We start from the raw sequence: 23,503 nt of genomic DNA on the forward strand, positions 1-23,503 counted from the left end.
CTCCTCAAAATATATGCATGAATTGACAACTGGGTGTCATTATTCCTTTTATCAAAGGAGCTGGTAAGACAGTGCACACAGATGACATGCGTATTTTGCGGATCGCAGAATGGGTACAGTTGTGTGCATGATCCCTAAGGCCCTGATTATTTTACAGTCCAAAAATTGTGGATTCGCCAAACATGGATACCGGCCATGTACATTCTGCCCAAAATAGGACAGTCCTATCCTCCTTGTCCATAATATGGACAATAATAGGACATGTTCTATTTTTTTGCGGGCAGCAAATGGTGTGCGGTCTGCATTTGTTTGTGGCCCTAATGAAGGCAATGGGTCTGCCTCCGACCCGCCAAGAATGCGGACAGAAAGTAGGTCTGGGAGCATGAGCCCTAATGTGAGGGGCCATTGCTGCTTCCAGTCTCTAATAAACTAGGCAGTGGCCCCCGCAGCCGCTCTCTAATAAACTATGCGGGGCCCCCGTGTCCGCACACCACGTTACCGCACGGCTCTGCTGCTGGGTGTGGCCTGAGCACTTTACTCCAGCTCCCAGCTGTGACCGTCTATCTTCTCCCACCCTCAGAGGAGGGGGCCTGGCTCTGCTGGCGGTGGGGCGGCAGTCTGGCAGACACAGGAGAAGGGGAATGTGAGCGCCTACAAAGGCTCCTCCGTGCTCGTCTGTGTTACCCGGACGCTTCGGATTTGGGGGGATATTCCAGCGGCGGGGCCGTGTGTTCATGCGGAGGAGGCGCGGCACCGCGGCGTTTTATCACTGAGGTGGAATAAAGCACCGTCTGTAGTGACCTGTGGCCGTGCACGGAGGCTGCACCCCAGAGCTGCATAGATGCCTGCAGAACTCCAACAGGTCAGTCTGCCTCCGGGTGTGGGGAGAAGTTCACACACAACTTCCAGACGGTGACAAGTTTGACTATTCCCCCCCCCCATGTGTATGGGTGGGGGTGGACCCCCTGACTGCAGGGCAGCACGCTGTGCATACTTTACATTCCTCCTTCTGTGGGGGCTGTTAGAAGGGGAGGCATTGTAGGCAGCCATGCACCTGGTCGGACGGTGCGTTATTTCCCATGGAGTTGTGTGGACTGGAAGGCTTCTCATACCTTGCTGCAGCTCGTCTCCTCCAGGAATAGCAGAGTGGAGTTTGTATTGGGCACCACTGGCTAGATGGCCATTATATGTTGCTTTTACTCCCTGCATCAATCCAGCTCTGCTACATCTGATTGATATCATTGCATTCTGGCTCAAGACTGGAATCTGGCAGAGAGGCATTTTCCTTCATGTCACCAGTATGTAGCATGCCTGGGTAGGCCGGTTATACCCTGCTGCAAGGGCACACTGGCATTAGAAGGGGGGCAGATTCATTCCCTGCATGACATTGTGCTTGCTGCATTGTGTGGTGTGTGCCACCCTGCATCTGGGCACAGCAGTCTATTAAACTTCTGAAGGGGTATCTCCCATTGGCCCTGCATAGTAATATTTAAAGAACTTGTCAGCTCAGAATCCCCCCCCCCCCTCATTGCCAGAAAGCCGATATGTAGATGCATCTCCTGGTATAAGGCTGCGTCCCGTCGCCACATCCGCTTTGTAATTTAATATCTTGAAAGCAGAAGAGATTATGCCATGTTGTTTCACCAATCAATATTTGCATCCATGAGATTGCATTTCACTTTTACTACCTAACTCATTAGTATTGGAAATGGCTTCGTAGAACCTGATGGGGCGGTAAGATTTTTATACAGTGACGGCATCTTTTATGTACACGTCGAAACAGCCCTATAAAGTAAGTAGTCTGATGCCTCGGGATCGTCCAGCGGCGGTAGATTAGCGGTACGTGACTGTCCATTGTGTTGTCAATGAGACACTTGCTGTAATATCAGGACCAATCCCTCGAATTTTGCAACCGGTCTGATCTGTTCATGTCTGTGACACTTTATTCTCTGGCCACTAAAGCAGCGCATTGCCTCCGAGCATGGTCTCGCTGGATCGTAAGTCCCCCTATCCCGCTGTCCTACCTGGTGCCCAGAATGTTTGAATTTTGCCCAAAATAATGCCCAATGTGTTGAAAAATATGCGTTATACCAGCAGCAAATGTCTTGCATTATGATATGCAGATGGACTCTGAGAATCCAGGTCTCTGGTATGACTTGAATACATCCTCGCCAGTTCTCATCTGCTTCAGTGTCGGTCCAGACCGCGGTGCGCATAGGAATATCCAGCTTTTAGCTTTTTCATGTTGCACTTAGTGGCATTAGAAAACTAAGGGCCTTTCATCATGAACCGTCCCAACAGACACAGTCCTCTCTGCTTCATGGCGGAGTAGCAGTGACAAATTGCAGGGTGTGTAGTGAGCACTGGGAGGCGTTAATTACTTTGTAGTATATTTAGTATTGACCCTTTACTACAGGGCAACAGATATGGTAGTCAAGATGATATCTATTCACTTTAGCAAAATATTAACCATGACAGGAGCTGTTTGCGGTGGCCATACACGTAAGGGTGTGTTCACACAGTCTGTGATTGTGAGTAGTGTTGAGCAAACCTGTGTTTTTTTAAGTTCGCATCCCGAACTTTAGACGCCGAACTTAAAACACAAGTTCGCTCAACACTACTCAACGCTAATTGTGAGCTGAAGCTGGGCCGAAAACAAAGAGCAAAACTTTCCTCTGTAACTTACCTCTGTGTAGGAGTCACGCCTGGCTTTTAGTCACAATCGCTGACCAAACACGAAGGTCTCATGCACATGACCGCATTTTTGGCCCATGTCCTGTCCGCAGTTTTTGCGGGTTTCACATGGACCCATACCTTTCTAGGAGTCGGCAAAAAAAAAAGGAATTGCTGCTTTTGTGGGACTTGGCTGCAAATGATAGAACCAGGCCTATTGTGGAGTGCAGGAGGCCTCACTTTCTGAAGTTAGGCTTATGACGGATGCGTTCAGTAAAACTCGCACCATTTTGCGAGTTCAGTCAGTTTTGATTGCGTTCAGTTTTTTCCGCGCGGGTGCAATGCGTTTTTCACGTGCGTGGTAAAAAAAACTGAAGGTTTACAAATGGCATCTCCAAGCAACCATCGGTGAAAAACGCATTGCATCCGTACCTGCTTACGGATGCAATGCGTTTTCACTAAAGCCCCATTCACTTCTATGGGGACAGGCTGCGTGAAAAACGCAGAATATAGAACATGCCGCGATTCTCACACAATGCAGAACTGACAAAACGCCCATGTACACAGACCCATTGAAATAAATGGGTCAGGATTCAGTGCGGGTGCTATGCGTTCATATCACGTATTGCACCTGTGCTGAAAACTCGCTCGTGTAAAAAGGGCCTTAGGGTACCTCCACATTAGCCCAGGTTAATGTGCAGAAGATCCACACGACGTGACATGACACGGCTCATCTTAGGCTACTTTCACACCTGCGTTAGGTGCGGATCCGTCTGGTATCTGCACAGACGGATCCGCACCTATAACGCAAACGATTGTATCTGTTCATAATGCAAATGGATCCGTTCTGAAGAACAAAGTCAAAACTGATCTGTCCTGACTTTACATTGAAATTCAATGGGGGACGGATCCGTTTTCAATTGCACCATATTGTGTCAGTGAAAATGGATACGCTCCCATTGACTTGCATTGTAAGTCAGGACGGATCCGTTTGGCTGCAAGCAGTGTTTTGGTGTCCGCCTCCAGAGCGGAATGGAGGCAGAACGGAACCAAACTGATGCATTTTGAACGGATCCTTATCCATTCAGAATGCATTGGGGCTGAACTGATCCGTTTTGAACCGTTTGTGAGATCCCTGAAACAGATCTCACAAACAGAATTGAAAACGCCAGTGTGAAAGTAGCTTTAGGTGGTGGAAGAGGGAACAGAGGCTTGTGCAGGAAAAACCCACACGCCTCTACCTTTCTTAACCCTGCCTGGTAACATTCGGTTATAAACGTGCTGAACCCATAAACATGATGGGGCAGATTTAATAATGTGTTATAAATCTAAGCAGCGCCATAGCAGCCACGCGGGTGCACACCCTGTGATAGATGGCACATCATGGTAGATGTGCGAGACTTTTCTCTAACTTAACCCAGCTCTTGGTTGACTTCATTTTGACCAGCTTTTTGTGACAAATTTGTGTCTAAAATGTAATAAATCTGGTGTATGACATTTTGTTTGGTGTAGTTGGCCAAGAAAATATTGTGAAAATGTGTATTTTCTTGTTGGAAGTTAAAAAACGTACAATTGTCCCATAAAGCATAGATCGGCAGCCTCCACCACTCCTGTTCTGAAAGTACTACTCCTAGAATCCTGTTTTCACTTCTATGGGATCTACAAGAGCAGACAAGCGAGCAAGCCTGGAGTTGTAGCTTCACAGCAGCTGACGTGTCCGAGGTTGCTGACCCCTGCCATAAAGTTTAGTGTCTTCACTCTCCAGCATAACTGAAACGGGACGGATCCGCTTTGCAACCCGTAGACTTCTATTATGACGGAATGCCTCTAAAGGCATTCCATCATAGAATTGCGTTATGGTCCGTGGTAACGGAATCCATAACGCAATTCTGCTTTTACCACCAAACGAAGTGTGAACTAATTTCAAAATATGAAATTCACTAATCTCTAGGGATACCGATTAGGCCTCCTGCACACGACCATAAACTATTTTGCGGTCCACAAAACACTGATACCGGCTGTTTGCATCCGGCATTTTTCCTTCCACAGGTCTCGCAGTATGTTACGAATGCCTGCTCTTGTCTGGAAAACTGATAGTGTTTTTGGGCAGGACAGCGGAACGGACATAAGGATTCGTACAGTATGCTGCGTGCTGTACACATCTTTTGCAGCCCCATTGAAATCGCAGTACAGTCATTTACATGAATTCGTGGAGGTCGAGCATGCACACCACCACTCCATTCAACTCCATGGGACTTGTTGGAAATAGCCCTTGTACTCGGCTATCTCCAGCAGTCCTATAGATATGAATGGAGTGGCAGTATGCTTTCTTGACATGCCAGCCCTTACATTTTAGTGGTGGCCCCCATTCTCATGATTAGTGTGGATCTCTGTGGTAGGACCCCCCACTGATCTGTAGATTACTGGAATTACCTCTAACGTGGCCAGTTTGGCCGGCAGAATCTCCTCCCCACGTTATTGATGCTCGCTTATTACTGGTAATTGTTCTGTAATGTTCCCTATCACCTCTGTAACTCGCAGCAGCGAGCGATTAGTGCACCACGTGTGAATTGATGGCGGCTATAAAGAGAGGCCATGGGGGAGTGTTTGTCTACTGTAGGGCACGTAACGCATTTCACACCGAAGTGTTAATTGAAATTCTTCCATACATCTAGTAGTAGATTTCAGCGTGTCCCCTCGGCTTCTGCAGAATACATGATCTCATTACACTGCACTTTCCTGTATGTTCTGATAACTCGAGCAGGTGGGTGTGTGTTTTTTGAATAAGCAGGGTGTGTCGGGTGAATGAGCCATGGCTGGGCGTCATGACAGCCAGGTTTACTTGTATAGACAAAGAAAAGAACGACATCTCATTGATGGTAGCACAATGCACCCAGATGATATTTCATTCTTGGTTTCCAGATGAAAATTATTGATTGTCTTAAATGTAGTGTACATCCCTGGTGACTTCCCCTCACATCCTGCACTTTATCTAGAAAGATGAAGGATGCGTCTTAACTTCTAGTGTCTTGTTCACGTTCTGCCTTTTACTTGCTGATTAGTATCTGTCGCCAGAGTCTCATCTGTGTCTGTGTACCATGGCTGTCTTTGAAATGTCATTGTATTGGATCCTAGTCTCTATGGCCATACTGTCATCTCTTTGCCACCTTTTCTGAGGGGCATTATTCTCTGCTCAGATCTGCATTAGATCTTTGCCCCCGATTTTTACTTTCCATCTAATGGGGTAAATTATATATAGAATCCTGCAAAATAGTGACTACCTCTATGGATCCCATTGTGTGACAGATCCAGCACTTTGACACAGGTGAAAACAAAGTCTTAAAGGGGTTCTTCAGGAATTAAAAAAAAAAAAAATTAAATACTTTATTTTATAATTTTATGTTCACAAATACCTTTCATTACTTAGACTGTTTTGTCTAGGGAGCAATCATCAGGGGAAACAAAATGGCCCCCGTCCTATCAGTACACACAAAACCTGTCCTAATCACACAGGAGGACAAGTTACTTCACCACAATGAGCCGTAGTGCTGTCTCATCCTCCTCTGTACTCTGCTTGTCAGGAATCCTAATCCTGAATACAGGTGAATCTCTGTGGGAATGGAGAAGATAAGGGGGACGTGTGGATAATGAGCAGCAGTCCTTGTATGCAGTCTCAATTGCCGCAGTCTGTCCTCTCTGTACTTCAGGTCTCCTTATGAACTAAATTCTAAAGTTCTTATCTGTATTCGGGATCATCATCCCTGACAAGTAGAGAAGAGGAGGAAACTCTTTACCTCAGTGCTGTAAAGTAACTTGTCCTCATGTGTGATCAGGACAGGTTTTGTGTGAATTAATGGGACAGCGGCCATTTTGTTTCCCCTGATGAATGCTCCCCAGACAAAACGAGCCATTATAAATAATGAAAGGTATTTGAGAATATATTTATAGTAAAGTAATATTTAAGTATTTTCATTTTCTTAATTCCTGGAGAACCCCTTTTTAAGCCTCATTCACACGTCTGTGTTCGGTCAGTGATTTTGAGCCAAAATCAGGTGCAGATCTTTCCCTTATACCTTTGTCTGTGGAGCCTCCAATCCTGGTGGTTTTGGCTCACAATCACTGACCAAAACACTGACGTGTGAATAATGCATTATGGTAGCAGCTTTGACATTTGGCCTCCTCCCCAGTGTTAACATATCACTCAGTGGTCCTTACGTATTTAGACTCGTACCCCAGTTTGTGTGCCGCTGGTGGTCTAGTAGTCTGCACTTCATAATCTTCTGCTCTTACTGTAATGTAAACTAGGGCTTCACCGTGAAAGTCAAATATTTAAAAGTGAAAAAAACAATGGGAAGCCTTTTTTTTTTTTTTTTTTTTTTTTTTTTTTTATAATCACCCCTCCCCACCAAGAAACCAAAATTGCCCAGCCCTAGGATCCGTCATTATACTATCGTATGCTGGTATGTAATAAGAAGAATGGCATTTCTGCGTCTAGATGATTGGTGACCTCTTTTATCTTTTATAGCTGACTCGGCTTTAATCTGGCTGACCAGGTGTTTGTGGTGCCCTAGGCTTAATGCAGAGAATAAGGAGCAGGTCGGGCACTGTTAGTGTCCTTCATGATACAGATCTGTCTGTGGCTACATTCTGTATTTCTGTTCTTGACGCAGAACAGAGTAATGGACTGCCCGACACATGTGAATGAAGGCTAAAACATGTACAGGACTACAGAATTGGACTTAGTTATTTGTGTGAAACGCTATTGTGGAATCCATATTCCTTCATTTGGCCCGGCTGTATCTCCAATGGCATGTGGAGCTTGTTTGATTCCATGTCCTTGCAGATTGCTTCTAGGGCACAGTCTCTCCATAATGTGGGGCTGGTTACTTATGTCAGGCATCCTGCTCTCTGAAGCATGGGCAATTAAAAGCTTCAGTCCTATATTGTTTGAGAATGTCACACACTAGAAGAGGTCCTCTGGTGTGCTATGTCTTATTGCTAAGTTTCCTGTGGTTTCTGTAGTGGGCATGCCTGTCCTCACACGGGGACCCTGTTATTGGCCCAGTGCCCGGCAGAGTTGTGTACACCTTAGCGGCTCTCTAAACCTCATGATTCTTCTCTGACATGGTTTGTATGACCTTGGGCACAACTATTCACTTTTTTTTTTTTTTTTTTTTTCACATGGTCCAAGGATTATGGCAACTGTTGGGAACAAACAGTTTACATGAATGCTCATTGCCATTTATAAGGGTGCCAGTCGGCAGTATAAAAGGGCCGTTAGTATAACATTCCCTTCATTATTATTATTATTTTTTTGTCACCAAATTTAGGGCTTGTATGAGATCAGTATCGCTGTGTAAGTGAGTCAGGCCGTACCTATGTAAAATATCACATGCGGGTTCCCTCAAAAACAGAGCAGGAAAAATCCTGCATGCAGTCACTCTCAAAGGGGTCGTGTCACTTCAGCAAGTGACATTTATCATGTAGAGAGAGTTAATTCAAGGTACTTATGTATTGTGATTGTCCATATTACCACCGTTGATTCATTTATTTTTTCCAATCACCTTATACACCTTATCCTATAGTAGCGGAGGTCGTGTGTGTACGCACTATAGGAAAAAGCACTGGCCTATACACGTCCCCATGGTCCTGGCAATCGGGGGCAGGCACTTTTTCCTATAGTGTGCAAGCACAACCACCACTGCTGGGTTACAGGGTGGTTACAACCCCTGGATACAAGCAGTGTATAATGTGATGAAAAATGAATGCTGCCAGCAAAGGAAGCAATATGGACAATCACAATACATTAGTAAGTGCCTTGTATTAAATTTTTCTCTACATGATTGCCACTTGCTGAAGTGAGACAACCTCATTAAATTGAGAGCACAGCATAGCTTGAGTTATGTGCAGATGAGCCCCATAAGGGGCTGCAGTTTGTGCCGGTGTATATTGCTGTGGGAATGTGGACCGTAAGTCTTCACAACTCCACCATGTTTGGACCCAGTCTTCAAATGTTCACCTGTCCAACTGCTTTAGTCCTCTTGCACACGAAAGTGTGCGTCCCGTTGCCGTATTGCAGACCGCACACATCCGTGTGCAAGAGGCCTTACGGAGGCTAGGAAACCGAAGCTTTAGCTGTAGTGTCAAAGCTGTTTTTTTTGACAGTGGTGTATTGATAGACTTGTATGTAGTCAAGTCAATGTAACCAAACCAGTATAAGTATTACCAATGAGGGTAGTAGTTCTGTCACTAAAGACAACTCAGTTTTCTATTCGGACACTAGGATGCACATTGTAACACTTCTCTTCCCTTGTCATATATTTTATTGTGGTTTTAAAGACTGTACCATAAGCATTTTTATCACACCTTAATGAATTATGCATTTTCTGATGTTTACAAGAAGCAGGTACATGGTTTTCTGGGTATAATTGTTTAACCAGAGGTAAGTGGAGAAATGACCCAATTACAGCATCTTGCGTTACACTAGTGCAGTATTACTGTAGGTATTTTCTATGTAAGTTCTGAAGATGGCAGAGTGCTCCTCCTCTGTCTTCGGAACTTCAATAGAAAGTAATGGAGTGGCCATGCGCATGTGCGACCTCCTGCTCCCGTCATTTCAGGTGAGCAGTGTGGGTATGGGGTTCCCATTCTCGTGATCGGTGGGGGTCTGATAATTATCTTGTGCATGGGGGATAACTTTTTTACCTACTGGAATACGGCACTTAACAAGCATCCGACTGTTGGGAAGGAAACTGATAAGTGGAGGTGAAGCCCTGCATTTACGTGCAGCGATCTCCTTCACAGTATGAGGACGAGGGATTGCTGCTCCTGGGCAGCAGAGTGCGGTTTAGACCGCACTCTGCTGCCCTGGAACAATGATTGAGGTGTCCGCACCGCCAATCACTTCACCCGATGAACAAGTGTTTCGCTTGTTCATTGGGTGGTCTGTAGCACCTCTAGACGAGCAGGTTATGGGGAACAAGCGTTTGTAGGAACGTTTGTTTCTTACAATCAGTCTGAATATTGGGCTGTGTAAGGCCTCATGCACACGGCCGTGTTCCACGGCCGAGAGCGGTTCGTGGTAACCCGGCCAGGATTCCTGCTGACAGCAGGAGCGCACGTCGTCATTGGTTGCTATGACGCCGTGCGCTTCATGCCGCTGCTGCTGTACAGTGATATGATCTATACCAGTGTATCACTGTACAGAAGTGGCGGCATGAAGTGCACGGCGTCATAGCAACCAATGACGCCGTGCGCTGCTGCTGTCAGCAGGAATCCTGGCCGGGTTACCACGGACCGCTCTCGGCCGCGGAACACTGCTGTGTGCATGAGGCCTTAGGCTAAGTTCACACTTCAGTATTTGATAAGTTATTTTGAGCCAAAACTAAGTGGGAGTCAGAAACCCAGAATAGGAAGGGTCCCCTTTTAACCATATCTGCTATCCAGGTCCCAACTTTTCTTGGCATACTGCCTGTGAAGCAGGCAAATAAGAGGTTAGGCTACTTTCACACTAGTGAGAAAAAATGTGGGGGGTTGAGTCAGCACAACCCGCATGTAGGTGCACATCACCACGGCGAAACACATATACAAACGGAAAATGCAAATGCGATCGCACACTACATCCAGCACTCTGCCCTGCCTCCACGCTGGACGAGACACCGGTGCACACCCCGGCCAAAGCGTAACAAGCCACTCACCGCGTCAAGGTCGCCTCATCTGAGTGGCCCCCAACACCCGTCCCCACCTGTCCATGGGCCACGACAGCCACACAAAGTCCAGGGAATGCAGGTCAGCATGCAAGCCAAGCACACTCTGCTTTTAACCCCGTCCGGTGCCATTACAGCTTTCATCGGATCCAGGGATGCAAGTACCAACATGCATGCTGAGCCCACCATATACTTCTCCAGTAGCCAAATGGCTACTGGTAGGTTCTATTTAAGCAGACTCAGTTTTATACTGACTTTAAAACCAGCCTCCAGGACAGATTGACTGGTCAGGTGTGCATGACTCAAAGGAGATCGCCACGCCTCCAATATAAACTACAAAGAAAAAATGTGGGGGGTTGAGTCGGCACAACCCGCATGTAGGTGCACATTTCCACGGCGAAACACATACAAACTTGCATCCCTGGATCCGATGAAAGCTGTAATGGCACCGGACGGGGTTAAAAGCAGAGTGTGCTTGGCTTGCATGCTGACCTGCATTCCCTGGACTTTGTGTGGCTGTCGTGGCCCATGGACAGGTGGGGACGGGTGTTGGGGGCCACTCAGATGAGGCGACCTTGACGCGGTGAGTGGCTTGTTACGCTTTGGCCGGGGTGTGCACCGGTGTCTCGTCCAGCGTGGAGGCAGGGCAGAGTGCTGGATGTAGTGTGCGATCGCATTTGCATTTTCCGTTTGTATATACTCTCACACTAGTGTTTTTTGCGGATCCGTCATGGATCTACAAAAAATGATTCTGTTACAAAAATACAACTGCACGCATCCGTCATGAACTGATCCGGTTGTATAAACTGATCCGTCCCCATTGACTTGCATTGTGTGCCAGGACGGATCCGCTTCATCAGGTGGATGGCGGCAGAGTTTTGGTGTCCACCTCCAGAGCGGAATGGAGACTGAACGGAGGCAAACTGATGTATTCTGAGCGGATCCTTTTCCATTCAGAATGCATTAGGGCAAAAGTGATCCGTTTTGGACCGCTTGTGAGAGCCCTGAACGGAAACTACTGTGAAAGTAGCCTTAATTTGTTTGTGTAACAACAATGTCCTCAGCTAGAGGAATGTGAGTAATGACCCCTTCCGGAGTCCTAATGCAGCCAAAATCTCTGTTTGCTCTACAGGACATGGGACAAAGAAGTAAAGTAAACTGAGTTCATATGTAGATGAAAGAAACTGAAGCTCTCATAAGTAATGTCATTTTATTATGAAAATGATGTCAACCATCAGGCAGTTCCTAATATGTAGATCATGCAGTCAACCTACATTGCTTGGCGATGGCTTGACTTTGACATCACAGAATTTTAGCAAAAATACTTGAGATGAAAAGCTTTATTTGCCCATTGGCAGGCGTTATATTTTGGCCTTCCATAGACTGTCATGTTACCTGTTTGATGTGTGGGTAAGGGTTTTACTATAGAAAGTACGGTTAGATGGGCTCAGACTGCAGATTCATATATCTCCACACCTCTACATAGTGATGTTATGAGCGGTTACTTGTCCATGAAGATATTGGGGGAAAAAATGAAGGAATCTTTATTTAACAGACCTCAAGGGAGTAGTCACCAGTTGGGTGTCCTTCTTTCACTCATTGTGGCGTGACAGTACTGTTGACCGCTCCTATCAATCTCTTTAGGAGCAAAATGGCATCTATGCACTTGGTCTGGGAGAGCAAGGTGGCCTTCAGTGCAATTGTCCTCATTATCATCTGTGTTTCATCAAAAGGTCAAACCAGATAGTGCAACCTTCACTTGGAAAGTCTTCCGTAATTTTTGTTTAAAAAAAATTGATTACGTTGTATAGAACTCTTAAAGTACATCTAGTGAGAGTAAGCAAGGTTAACTATCCACTATATATAAATATTTAAAGGGTGTCTCTCCTCTGACAAGCCCTGTTAGGTGCAGTAATACATGTACAGATCATCTGCCGCTGACTCCAGATCAGTGATGTGCATGTCAATACTCAACCCCACCACCCTGGAGAGGAGATCTCCTGGATTCCTCTCCATTATGTGCACATGCTCGGGAGACCTCTCATTCCAGGGCTGGTAGTGATTTTGTGTATGGACACATAACTGATCTGGACTCGGTGGCAGATGTTCTATGCAGGTGAAACTCGAAAAATTTGAATATCGTGCAAAGTTCATTTATTTCAGTAATGCAACTTAAAAGGTGAAACTAACATATGAGAGACTCATTACATGCAAAGTGAGATATTTCAAGCCTTTATTTGTTATAATTTGGATGATTATGGCTTACAGCTTATGAAACCCTAAAGTCACAATCTCAGGTCCCCTTTGCTCAGGGGGTATGGACTAATTAGCTGACTAGAGTGGGACACTTTGAGCCGAGAATATTGAACCTTTTCACAAAATTCTAATTTTAATTTGCGTTACTGAAATAAATGAACTTTTGAATGATAGTCTAATTTTTTGAGTTTCACCTATTCATGTGCTAGGGCTTGCCAGAGGTAAGATTCACTTTAAGCAGTCCATATTAAAACTTGTCGGCTTCATTTCACTGCTGTCATAAAGTCACTCTTCATGGCTGGAAGTACATAGATTAAGGTAAGGGCTACACAGGGACAAGTGTCACACGACATTGAATGCAATGTATTTCAATGGTGTTGAAATGCGACGTCACAAAAAATCCATTAGTTGGATTATATAGAATATATTAAACTAAATAAATATATATATATATAATTTTTTTTTGACTGTTGCATTGCAGTAGCATCATGTTGCGTTGCAATACCATTGAAATAGATTGTATGAAATTTCGTGTGACACGTCCCCTGTTGTCCTAGTCAAATCCCCTATTACAGGACCTCTCATCACAAAATGTTATGTAATCTGAAAGCACCATGTTATAGATGAGAAGCTGAGCAGATGAAAATATAGATTTGTGGGAAAAGATCCAGTAAAAAAAAAAAAAACTTTCTTTTTATAGATTTTCTTTTCACTGCCTGTGAACATCTATTGGCAGTGGCGTGCCTAGGGTGTTTGGCACCTGGGGCGGATCCTTTCTTTGCCCCCCCCCCCCCAAATACTTAAAAAAATTGTACCCCCTCACAGTAGTATTGCCCTCATTGTACAACCTTCACTGTAGTTTTGTACAGATGTGTGCCCTCTCGCAATAGCTATGCCTAAAGTGTGCCCTCTTAATAGTAATGCCCTCTGTGCCCCCTCCATAGTAGAAATCCCCATTGTGCCCCCTTCACAGTAATAATGCCCACTGTGCACCTTCATTGTAGTAATGCCCTCTGGCTCTGTGCCCCCTCCATAGTAGAAATGCTCATTGTGCTCCCTTGACATTAGTAATGCCCTCTGTGCCCTCTCCATGGTAATAAAGCAATCTATTAAAAAAAAAAAAAACGCAGTAACTACTCACCTTGTCCCACTCCTGAAGCTCACATACCTCTCTTCTCTGCAGGCACAGATCGCTCTGCAGCATGGTGTGGGGGCAGAGCTTATGCAGATTTCCAGGCTGCATCCTCCGCCCACAGGCCCGCATCGCGATCTGTGCCTGCAGGCTGAATGGTGGAGCCAGGAGAAGTCTTCCTGCTTCACTATTCTGTGCTCCACTGGCCTGAGGGAGGGGAGGAGCACGTGAGTGACAGGACCCAGCTCCCTGCGCTCCAGCAATGAGCACTTCCATCTGTATTGAGACTTCCATCTGAGTTGCTTCCGAGAGCCGGCACCTGGGGCGGACCGCGTCCCCCCCCAACCCCCCAACCCCCCAACCCCTTAGTAGGCCTCTGGCTATTTGTACAAGAGTTGATATCAGTGACTGATGGCTATCTCTGTATGCACATTTGTACACCCTGCTATCAATCACTGATAATAACTCCTCCCTGTACCGATAGCTGTTCACCGGGCTGCAAAAAAGCAAATGTACAAATTACAGGTTTTACTGAATCTTTTCCATCAAAACTATATATTAATCTGCTTGGCTTCTCCAGCTCTACAACATTGTGCTTTCATGGTGCATTTTGTGGTGACAGGTCCACTTTTTTTTTTTTTTTTATGGGATCTTCTATGATGAAAGTACAGGCCTGGGGCGCATTCCTAATAGCCAGGTAAACAGGTCTGTGCCTGCTAATGTAACCCTTGATTAACATAATGTGTTGTGTCCTGTATTGTTGTAAGGTTCCTTGTTGGCCATCTAGAAGGTGAAGTTTCTTTCCTTCAGGCCAGGGTGGCAGGAATGACCTCCTTGCATTGCTTTAATTGTTGTCATGCTTCTGGGTACAATGCACACACAGAAGACTTTAGGCCATTGATGACTATCTTATCATATCCTATCATACAGCCTGTTGGATATGTGATTGCAGCACCCTTTATCTCCCATAGCTTGAATATTTGACATAAAACATGATGACGGTAGTATGAGATGTGACAATTCCATCTGCCGGCATAGCATGGTCCTCTACAGAAATGCTCCATTATTAGATTTCTGGATCTTCATCTAAGTCTTCTGTTCTGCAGCGTAAGAATGGTAGTGGAGATCTCCGTGGCACAGGCTATATGGGCCACAGCTTTCTCTTGTTAAACTTAGTTGGTATGCATTGTTAATAGCCGCATGACACCTTCAATACCACACTGCCATTAACAATGCAGTGTGGTCTTCAATACTTGACGAGCCAACTGCGGTGTTTATGGCTGTGTGGTATTCAACTGCATTGTGGTTGTGCTGCAACCACAACAGGACAGCGCCATGTGGTTGTACCCCTGAACCCGCCAGCAGAAAAAGGATAATTTCCTGTTTTATTCCTTGTGTGGTTAAAGGAGTTGTCTCATTTCAGCAAATGGCATTTAATAGAGAGTTAATACAAGGCACTGACTAATGTATTTTGATTGTCTATGTTGCCTCATTTGCTAGCTTTATTCGTTATTATATATTTTTTTTTTTTTCCCCCCCCCCCCCCCCATCACATTATACACTGTTTATATCCAGGGGTTATGACCGGGATGAGAGCTGTTGTGCATGTTTACCACGGCCACCACTGCTGAATTGCAGGGTGGTCGTAACCATGGAAACAAGCGATTTTATATTGTCATGGAAAAATGAATCAAACCAGAAAAGGAGGCAATATGGAGAATCGCAATACATTAGTAAGTGCCTTGTATTAACTTTCTGTACATGATAAATGCCATTTTAAAGTGGCTGTCTTTGTAGATGCAGGTTTTTGTGACTGTTTCCCAGGGAAGTTTGGCTCCAGTCCAGTGTGTAATGTCTGGGGAGATATATTCTAAATTGCCCAAGGTCACAAGTGGACTTTGAAGTGAAGCAGATATTCCTGCTTCAGTCTCTGCACATTTGGTGATGACAGGTGAGATGTGGCTTTGTGCAGCAGAATATCTGGAATGTTTGGCCATAAAACAAGAAATTATCAGGTCCGCAGTGTCTGGTTGTAAGCGAGCCATATCTTCCCAGGAGGGTCAAGCTCTGTGTATTTTTGTGTAGAGCAGGTGTACTTTAAATAGACTTTGGAAAGACCTTCATAAAGAGTTAAACCGATGGGCAGAGTGTCCTGTGCAGCCTTCTAAACCACAGTTTCTGGGGCCAGCCCCTGCTTCCACCTTGTATCCCATGTAGCTCCTCTTTTGGCATCTGCTTGTGTCTATGGTCTTTAGCGATAATTTGAGTCCCATGTGCACTGGCAGTTTAGGTAAGTCCCTGAACAAACAGTCAGTGGAATTTGGCCCATTTGTGATCATAGAAAAGGGTACTTTGTTCTTAGTCCAGAGTTCCTTTCAGGGTGTAAATGACGTCATGCACATTCCTTGAGTTTGTATTAACAGCATTATGCGTGGGAGAGGAACAGTTCAGTGTACAAAGTGTTAATACGTCAACTTGGTAAGACATTGGAAATTTAGGAGGGAAACGACATCAAATTGTTAAGCTTATTGCAGCTTTCACTTTGATTTCTAATAATGCAGTGTATAGCGCGGTAGGGTTGTGGTATCCTAACCGCTTTAATCTCTTCCTTCTGCTTTTCTGATCTTTTATGTGACTATTGATACGTGGAGTCATCTCCTTCTGTATACGTTCCATATATAATGCTTCTCCATAGGGGCCCTGGCATGCGTGGTACTACAAAAAAGTCTACAAGTGTCTTTATAGGCTTCTCTCCTCTCTGATGGTTTTTCCTTTTGTTTGCGTAAAAATAAACTGCATATTGTGGAGATGAACTATTTCATAGGTAGATTTATCCCCTAGCATGTAGTATTGCCGACAGGTAGAGGATAAAAGATATTTCATTTTAAGGCCTCTTTCACACGGGCGTCGCGTGTGAGGGCCTGATAGGGTGCGTCGCGTGAAAATGCACAATTTTTCCGCGAGAGTGCCGAGCGTTTTAACCACCTCAGCCCCCAGTGCTTAAACACCCTGAAAGACCAGGCCACTTTTTACACTTCTGACCTACACTACTTTCACGGTTTATTGCTCGGTCATGCAACTTACCACCCAAATGAATTTTACCTCCTTTTCTTCTCACTAATAGAGCTTTCATTTGGTGGTATTTCATTGCTGCTGACATTTTTACTTTTTTGTTATTAATCGAAATTTTACGATTTTTTTGCAAAAAAATGACACTTTTCACTTTCAGTTGTAAAATTTTGCAAAAAAACGAGATCCATATATAAATTTTGCTCTAAATTTATTGTTCTACATGTCTTTGATAAAAAAAAAATGTTTGGGTAAAAAAAAAATAGTTTGGGTAAAAGTTATAGCGTTTACAAACTATGGTACAAAAATTTGAATTTCCGCTTTTTGAAGCAGCTCTGACTTTCTGAGCACCTGTCATGTTTCCTGAGGTTCTACAATGGCCAGACAGTACAAACACCCCACAAATGACCCCATTTCGGAAAGTAGACACCCTAAGGTATTCGCTGATGGGCATAGTGAGTTCATAGAACTTTTTATTTTTTGTCACAAGTTAGCGGAAAATGATAAGGAGTTTGAAATCAAATTCTGTAATAAATGGCCGGTGAAATCCGAAAGGTGCTCTTTGGAATGTGGGCCCCTTTGCCCACCTAGGCTGCAAAAAAGTGTCACACATCTGGTATCTCCGTATTCAGGAGAAGTTGGGGAATGTGTTTTGGGGTGTCATTTTACATATACCCATGCTGGGTGAGAGAAATATCTTGGTCAAATGCCAACTTTGTATAAAAAAATGGGAAAAGTTGTCTTTTGCCAAGATATTTCTCTCACCCAGCATGGGTATATGCAGCCTAGGTGGGCAAAGGGGCCCACATTCCAAAGAGCACCTTTGGGATTTCACTGGTCATTTTTTACAGAATTTGATTTCAAACTCATTACCACACATTTGGGCCCCTAGAATGCCAGGGCAGTATAACTACCCCACAAGTGACCCCATTTTGGAAAGAAGACACCCCAAGGTATTCGCTGATGGGCATAGTGAGTTCATGGAAGTTTTTATTTTTTGTCACAAGTTAGTGGAATATGAGACTTTGTGAGAAAAAAAAAAATCAAAACAGCGTCTAATATACCTGTTAAAAAAATCACATCTCCAGCCTGCCAGCGAACGATCGCCGCTGGCAGGCTGGAGATCCACTCTCTTACCTTCCGTTCCTGTGAACGCGCGCGCCTGTGTTGCAATCCTGCGTACGGCGGTCCTGAGAAGGTTAATGCGTTTTGCACGCGCGTGAGAAAAATCGTCATGTTTGGTACCCAGACCTGAACCTGGACTTCACAGAAGTTCGGGTTTGGGTTCAGTGTTGTGTAGATTCTATTATTTTCCCTTATAACATGGTATAAGGGAAAATAATAGCATTCTTAATACAGAATGCTTAGTAAAATAGGAATTGAGGGGTTAAAAATAATTTAACTCGCCTTATACACTTCGCTCTGCCTGGCTTCTCTTCTGTCTTCTTCTTTGATGACCTGGGAGGAAAACTACCTTCGGTGATGACACTGCGCTCATCACATGGTCCATCACATGATCCATCTGATGTATATGTGATGGACCATGTGACGAGCGCAGTGACATCACCAAAGGTCCTTTTCCTCCCAGGTCATCAAAGACAGACCGAAGAGAAGCCGCGCTGCGCAAACAAGTGGATGAGGTGAGTTAAATTATTTTTTATTTTCTTAAACCCTCCATTCCCATTTTACTAAGCATTCTGTATAAGAATGCTCTTTACCCTTATAACCATGTTATAAGGGAAAATAATGAGCGGGTCACCTAGCAACCATGCGTGAAAATCGTACCACATCCGCACTTGCTTGCGGATGCTTGCTATTTTCACGCAGCTCCATTCACTTCTATGGGGCCTGCGTTGCGTGAAAAAACGCACAATATAGAGCATGCTTCGATTTTCACGCAACGCACAAGTGATGCGTGAAAATCACTGCTCATGTGCACAGCCCCATAGAAATTAATGGGTCCGGATTCAGTGCGGGTGCAATGTGTTCACCTCACGCATTGCACCCGTGCGGAAAACTCGCCTGTGTGAAAGAGGCCTAAAACAACTTTGGTCAGCACTGCATTGTACCTGAATAGTGGGATCCACTTGCCAATGTTCCAGCACAGAGGCTTTTCTCAGTGATTGTTCCTGTCCCAGGTCTATACAAATATGTCTGGGGGCGTGTGAGCTGCTGCAGCCAATGACTGTTCTTTGTGGTAATATTTCCCTCAAAAGCTGGAATAGCCCTTTATTAACCCCTTAGTGACCAGCCTGTTTTGGGCCTTAGTGACAAAGTTGTATTCCAAGAACTTTATTTTTCCATCGGTGTAGCCATATGAGGGCTTGTTTCTGGCGGAACAAGTTTTTTTAGTTTTTAATGGCACCATTTTGGGGTGCACAACTTGCCGATCAACCTAACTACATTCTGGGGGGATGGGAAAAATAACTATACTGCCGCTGAGTTTTTGCGTTATAAATCTTTTCAATTTTTTGTATGTTTTGCTGGCATAAATAACTACTCTCTGGGTCAGCACAATTACACTGATATCAAATGCATATATTTTTATGTTTTACTACTTTTGCACAATAATTTTTGATAATGGTTTAACCCCTTAAGGACTCGGCCCTATTTCACCTTAAGGACTTGGCCATTTTTTGCAAATCTGACCAGTGTCACTTAGTGCTGATAACTTTAAAATGCTTTGACTTATCCAGGCCATTCTGAGATTGTTTTGTTAGTCACATATTGTACTTCATGACACTGGTAAAATGGAGTCAAAAAAATTCTTTTTTATTTATAAAAAAAATACCAAATTTACCAAACATTTGTAAAAAATTGCAAATTTCCAAGTTTCAATTTCTCTACTTTTTATAATGCATAGTAATACCTCCAAAAATAGTTATTACTTTACATTCCCTATATGTCTACTTCACTACTACACTTTGTTTGGATCATTTTGGAAATCATATTTTATTTTTTGGGGATGTTACAAGGCTTAGGCTACTTTCACACTAGCGTTCGGGTGTCCGCTCGTGCGCTCCGTTTGAAGGGGCTCACGAGCGGCCCCGAACGCATCTGTCTGGCCCTAATGCATTCTCAGTGGAGGCGGATCCACTGAGAATGCATCCGCCTGCCAGCGCTCAGCCTCCGCTCCGCTCAGTGAGCGGACACCTGAACGCTGCTTGCAGCGTTCGGGTGTCCGCCTGGCCGTGCGGAGGCGAGCCGATCCGTCCACACTTACAATGTAAGTCAATGGGGACGGATCCGCTTGAAGATGACACCATATGGCTCAATCTTCAAGCGGATCCGTTCCCCATTGACTTTCAATGTAAAGTCTGAACGGATCCGCTCAGGCTACTTTCAGACTTAGAAAATTTTCTAAGTAATAATGCAGACGGATCCGTTCTGAACGGATGCAAACGTCTGCATTATCGGAGCGGATCCGTCTGATGAAACATCAGACGGATCTGCTCCGAACGCTAGTGTGAAAGTAGCCTTAGACGTTTAGAAGCAAATCTTGAAATTTTCAAAAACCCAATTTTTAGGGACTAGTTCAGGTCTGAAGTCACTTTGTGAGGCTTACATAATAGAAACCACCCAAAAATGACCCCATTCTAGAAACGATGGGATAGGGTGGAAGTTTTGTTGGTACTAGTTTAGGGGACATATGATTTTTGGTTGCTCTATTACAATTTTTATGTGGCAAGTTAACAAGAAAGCTTCCCTTTTTACACAATGATTTAATTTTTCAAACAAAAAAAATCATGTTTTAGTGTCTCCATAGTCTGAGAGCCATAGTTTTTTCAGTTTTTGGGCGATTATCTTAGGTAGGGTCTCATTTTTTGTGGGATGAGATGACTGGCACTATTTTGGGGTGCATATGACTTTTTTTTTATCGCTTGATATTACTTTTTGTCACTTAAGATGGCAAAAAATGGCTTTTTTACACCATTTTTATTTTTTACGGTGTTCACCTGAGGGGTTAGGTCACGTGATATTTTTATAGAGCCGGTCAATACGGACGCGGAGATGCCTAATATGTATACTTTTTTTTTTTTTCAGTTTTTGGGTGATTATCTTGGGTAGGGTATGATTTTTGCGGGATAAGGTGACGGTTTGATTGGTACTATTTTGGCGTACATGCGACTTTTTTGATCACTTTTATTACTTTTTTTAGGAAGTAAGGTGGGCAAAATTTCAATTTCCTCAGTTTTTATTTTTATTCCGTGATAAAAAAACACTTATCTTTACTTTTTTCACTTTTTACTTTTTTTTTTTTTTTGACCCAGACCCACTTGGTTCTTGAAGATCCAGTGGTTCTGATGTCTGTATAATAAAGTACAGTACCCTATATAGTGTATTGTACTGTATTTTACTTACACTTTGTCTGAACAGATTTATGCCTTTAGCACAGATCTGTTCAGCACCATGGACAGCAGGATGCCTGAGAAGGCGTCCTGTTGCCATGGGAACCTCCCCCGTCTGCTCAGTTGTGGCCACAACTGAGCAGACGGGGAAGGGTAAGGAGGGGGGCTCCCTCCCTCTGTGACCCCATTCTGTCGGGGGGCTGCAAAGGCACAGCAGCCCCCCGATGGGAGAGGGAGGGAGCCCCCTCTTACTGTTAACCTTTTCCATACAGTGGTCCGTACGGACCGCGGTATGGAAAGGGTTAAACGGCTGACATCACAGCACAGATGTCAGCCGTTTATACTAGAGTATCAGCAATGTGCTGACACTCTTGAATATTCATTGGCGTCCAGTGGTATACCAGAGGAGGCGGGCGGGGGATCGCGATGCCTCCCGCACCGCCCCCCCTCCCCCCCACCACCCGCCGGCATAAAATCATTCAGGGGTGCAGGGGGGTGAAAAAAAACTTTATTTGGGGCATTTTAAAGTTTGATCCGCGGGGATCAGAATCTGCAGAAAGCGCAGATCTGAATTGACCAGCGGTTTGCTGCGATACGGGGGGGGGGGGTCATATGACCCCTCCCGGCGTTGTGACAGGATGCCGGCTGAATGATTTCAGCTGGCATCCTGTTCCGATTAACCCCCGCAGTTCCGGAATCTCGTTTTAAACTCATGACGTACCGGTTAAATCATTTAATTTTTATTACTGCTGCTCACAGTACGGAATAAATTGTGTAGTGCACGTCTTAACGAACATGGCGATACCAAATATGTGGGAAACTTATATTTTTCCAGTTTTCATTTTCAATGTGAGGGAAAAAAGGCGTTTCATTTTTATTTAACTCTTAGTAACTTAAACTTTTTTTTTTTTAACCATTTACTTATCCCACGAGGGAATGTAAACGGGCAATCTTTTGATCGCTTCTATTAATACATTGAACTTCAGATTTGCAGAGAACATTGACACATTTTAAGGATAACATCAGTTTTTCACTGACTGTAGCTGCTCTAGTTTAAAATTGCTTGTGTGCATGAGCCCTAAGGCTGGGTTTCCACATTGAGGTTTTCTGGTGCAGGTATAAGCCATAACCAGGACAGATACTACCTCTCCTACAATGCCAGTTTCAGCCCATGCATGAGGGAGAATAGAGCAATGCCTTTTTAAGATCTCCTAGGACACTTCTAAACTTGGCCCAGCATGAATAGTCTTGTGCTCTTGGACATTCTTCAAATTGTTGGTGAAGTGGTTATTATAGAAATTTGGAGGATCTTATGCTACTGGATCTATCACTACATAAAATATTGCTGGTTTTCAAAAAAGTAATACTGAGGCCAAGAACATCAGGCAAACCTGAGCCTGGTCTGGATGTAACGGACCACGGAGGAAACGGGAAGGCAATGTTTACTGGTCTCTACCACAGTTACATTGTGTCTTCTCTTTTATGTTTTATAATCTTAAGATGAGGTTTTTTCCAACGCTAAACTAAGTATAAACAATGTGTATCGGCTTTAAAAATGGGGAGGGGGTAATGACTGATGGAGAACAAAGGGACATCCCACCATACAATGTCAAGTGGGGGCTAATAATCCCCCAGGAGTTTGTGTACAATATACTGTATAATCCGACTCGTTTACCTCTTTTAACTGACATGTTAAATATGTTACAGCCTGGGTTTAGAATTGCAATTGCTCTCTTTAATGGCAGATTGTGCAGTTGGTATGTGACTTTCTGCCAGTTCAAATGGACCTGCTCCCGGGCTCCTCTTATTACCAGTCTGGCAGTCGGCTGACTCTGCAGTTCTTGCATGCAGAGCTTTTTGCTGGCTGTAAACAGAGTGGTGTCCGTTTCATGTAATCTTTAATTGCCCAAGTACAATCCTGTGAATAATTAAAATGGAGATTGTCTGCCTGCTGATCTTGTTATACTGGGGGGACAGGGTGATAATTTCCTAATGGGACTGACCATCTTGTATACCCTCCTTTTCATAAACCCTTATGAATGTACCGGGCTTTTTATCGAAAAACATTGTACTCAGCAAAGGCATGCGACAAGGTTGCCCTTTGTCTCCCTTACTTTTTAACCTGGCAGTGGAACCCCTAGCGCGATTGTTGGTGAACTCGGATGCCTTTTAAGGGAATAAGAGTGGGTAAAAAGGAATTCAAAGTCACTTGTTTCGCGGACGACATCCTGATATACCTAGGGTCTCCAGAGCTTCATTTAGATCAGGTGCTGGAGACACTGATCGCATATGGGAAAGTAACGGTTACCAAATGAACG

The 23,503-nt window shown here is 44.3% G+C and overlaps 1 protein-coding gene across 4 annotated transcripts in view; it reads left to right on the forward strand.

The window, feature by feature from the left end:
• Nucleotides 1-23,503, forward strand: part of ARVCF (ARVCF delta catenin family member) — a 357,246-nt gene that overhangs the window by 194,943 nt on the left and 138,800 nt on the right. For 2 of the 4 annotated variants that reach the window (XM_040416311.1, XM_040416313.1), the window contains exon 1: nt 549-862. The exons of the other annotated variants lie outside the window; for them this stretch is intronic. In XM_040416311.1, coding sequence (XP_040272245.1) covers nt 842-862 — 21 coding nt within the window. In that variant the 5' untranslated portion in view covers nt 549-841. Of the gene's footprint in view, nt 1-548; nt 863-23,503 lie in introns of those variants that run through there. 4 annotated transcript variants of the gene reach the window in all.

The sequence above is a fragment of the Bufo bufo genome, chromosome 2 (genome assembly GCF_905171765.1).
Source record: "Bufo bufo chromosome 2, aBufBuf1.1, whole genome shotgun sequence".
Lineage (NCBI taxonomy): Eukaryota > Metazoa > Chordata > Amphibia > Anura > Bufonidae > Bufo > Bufo bufo.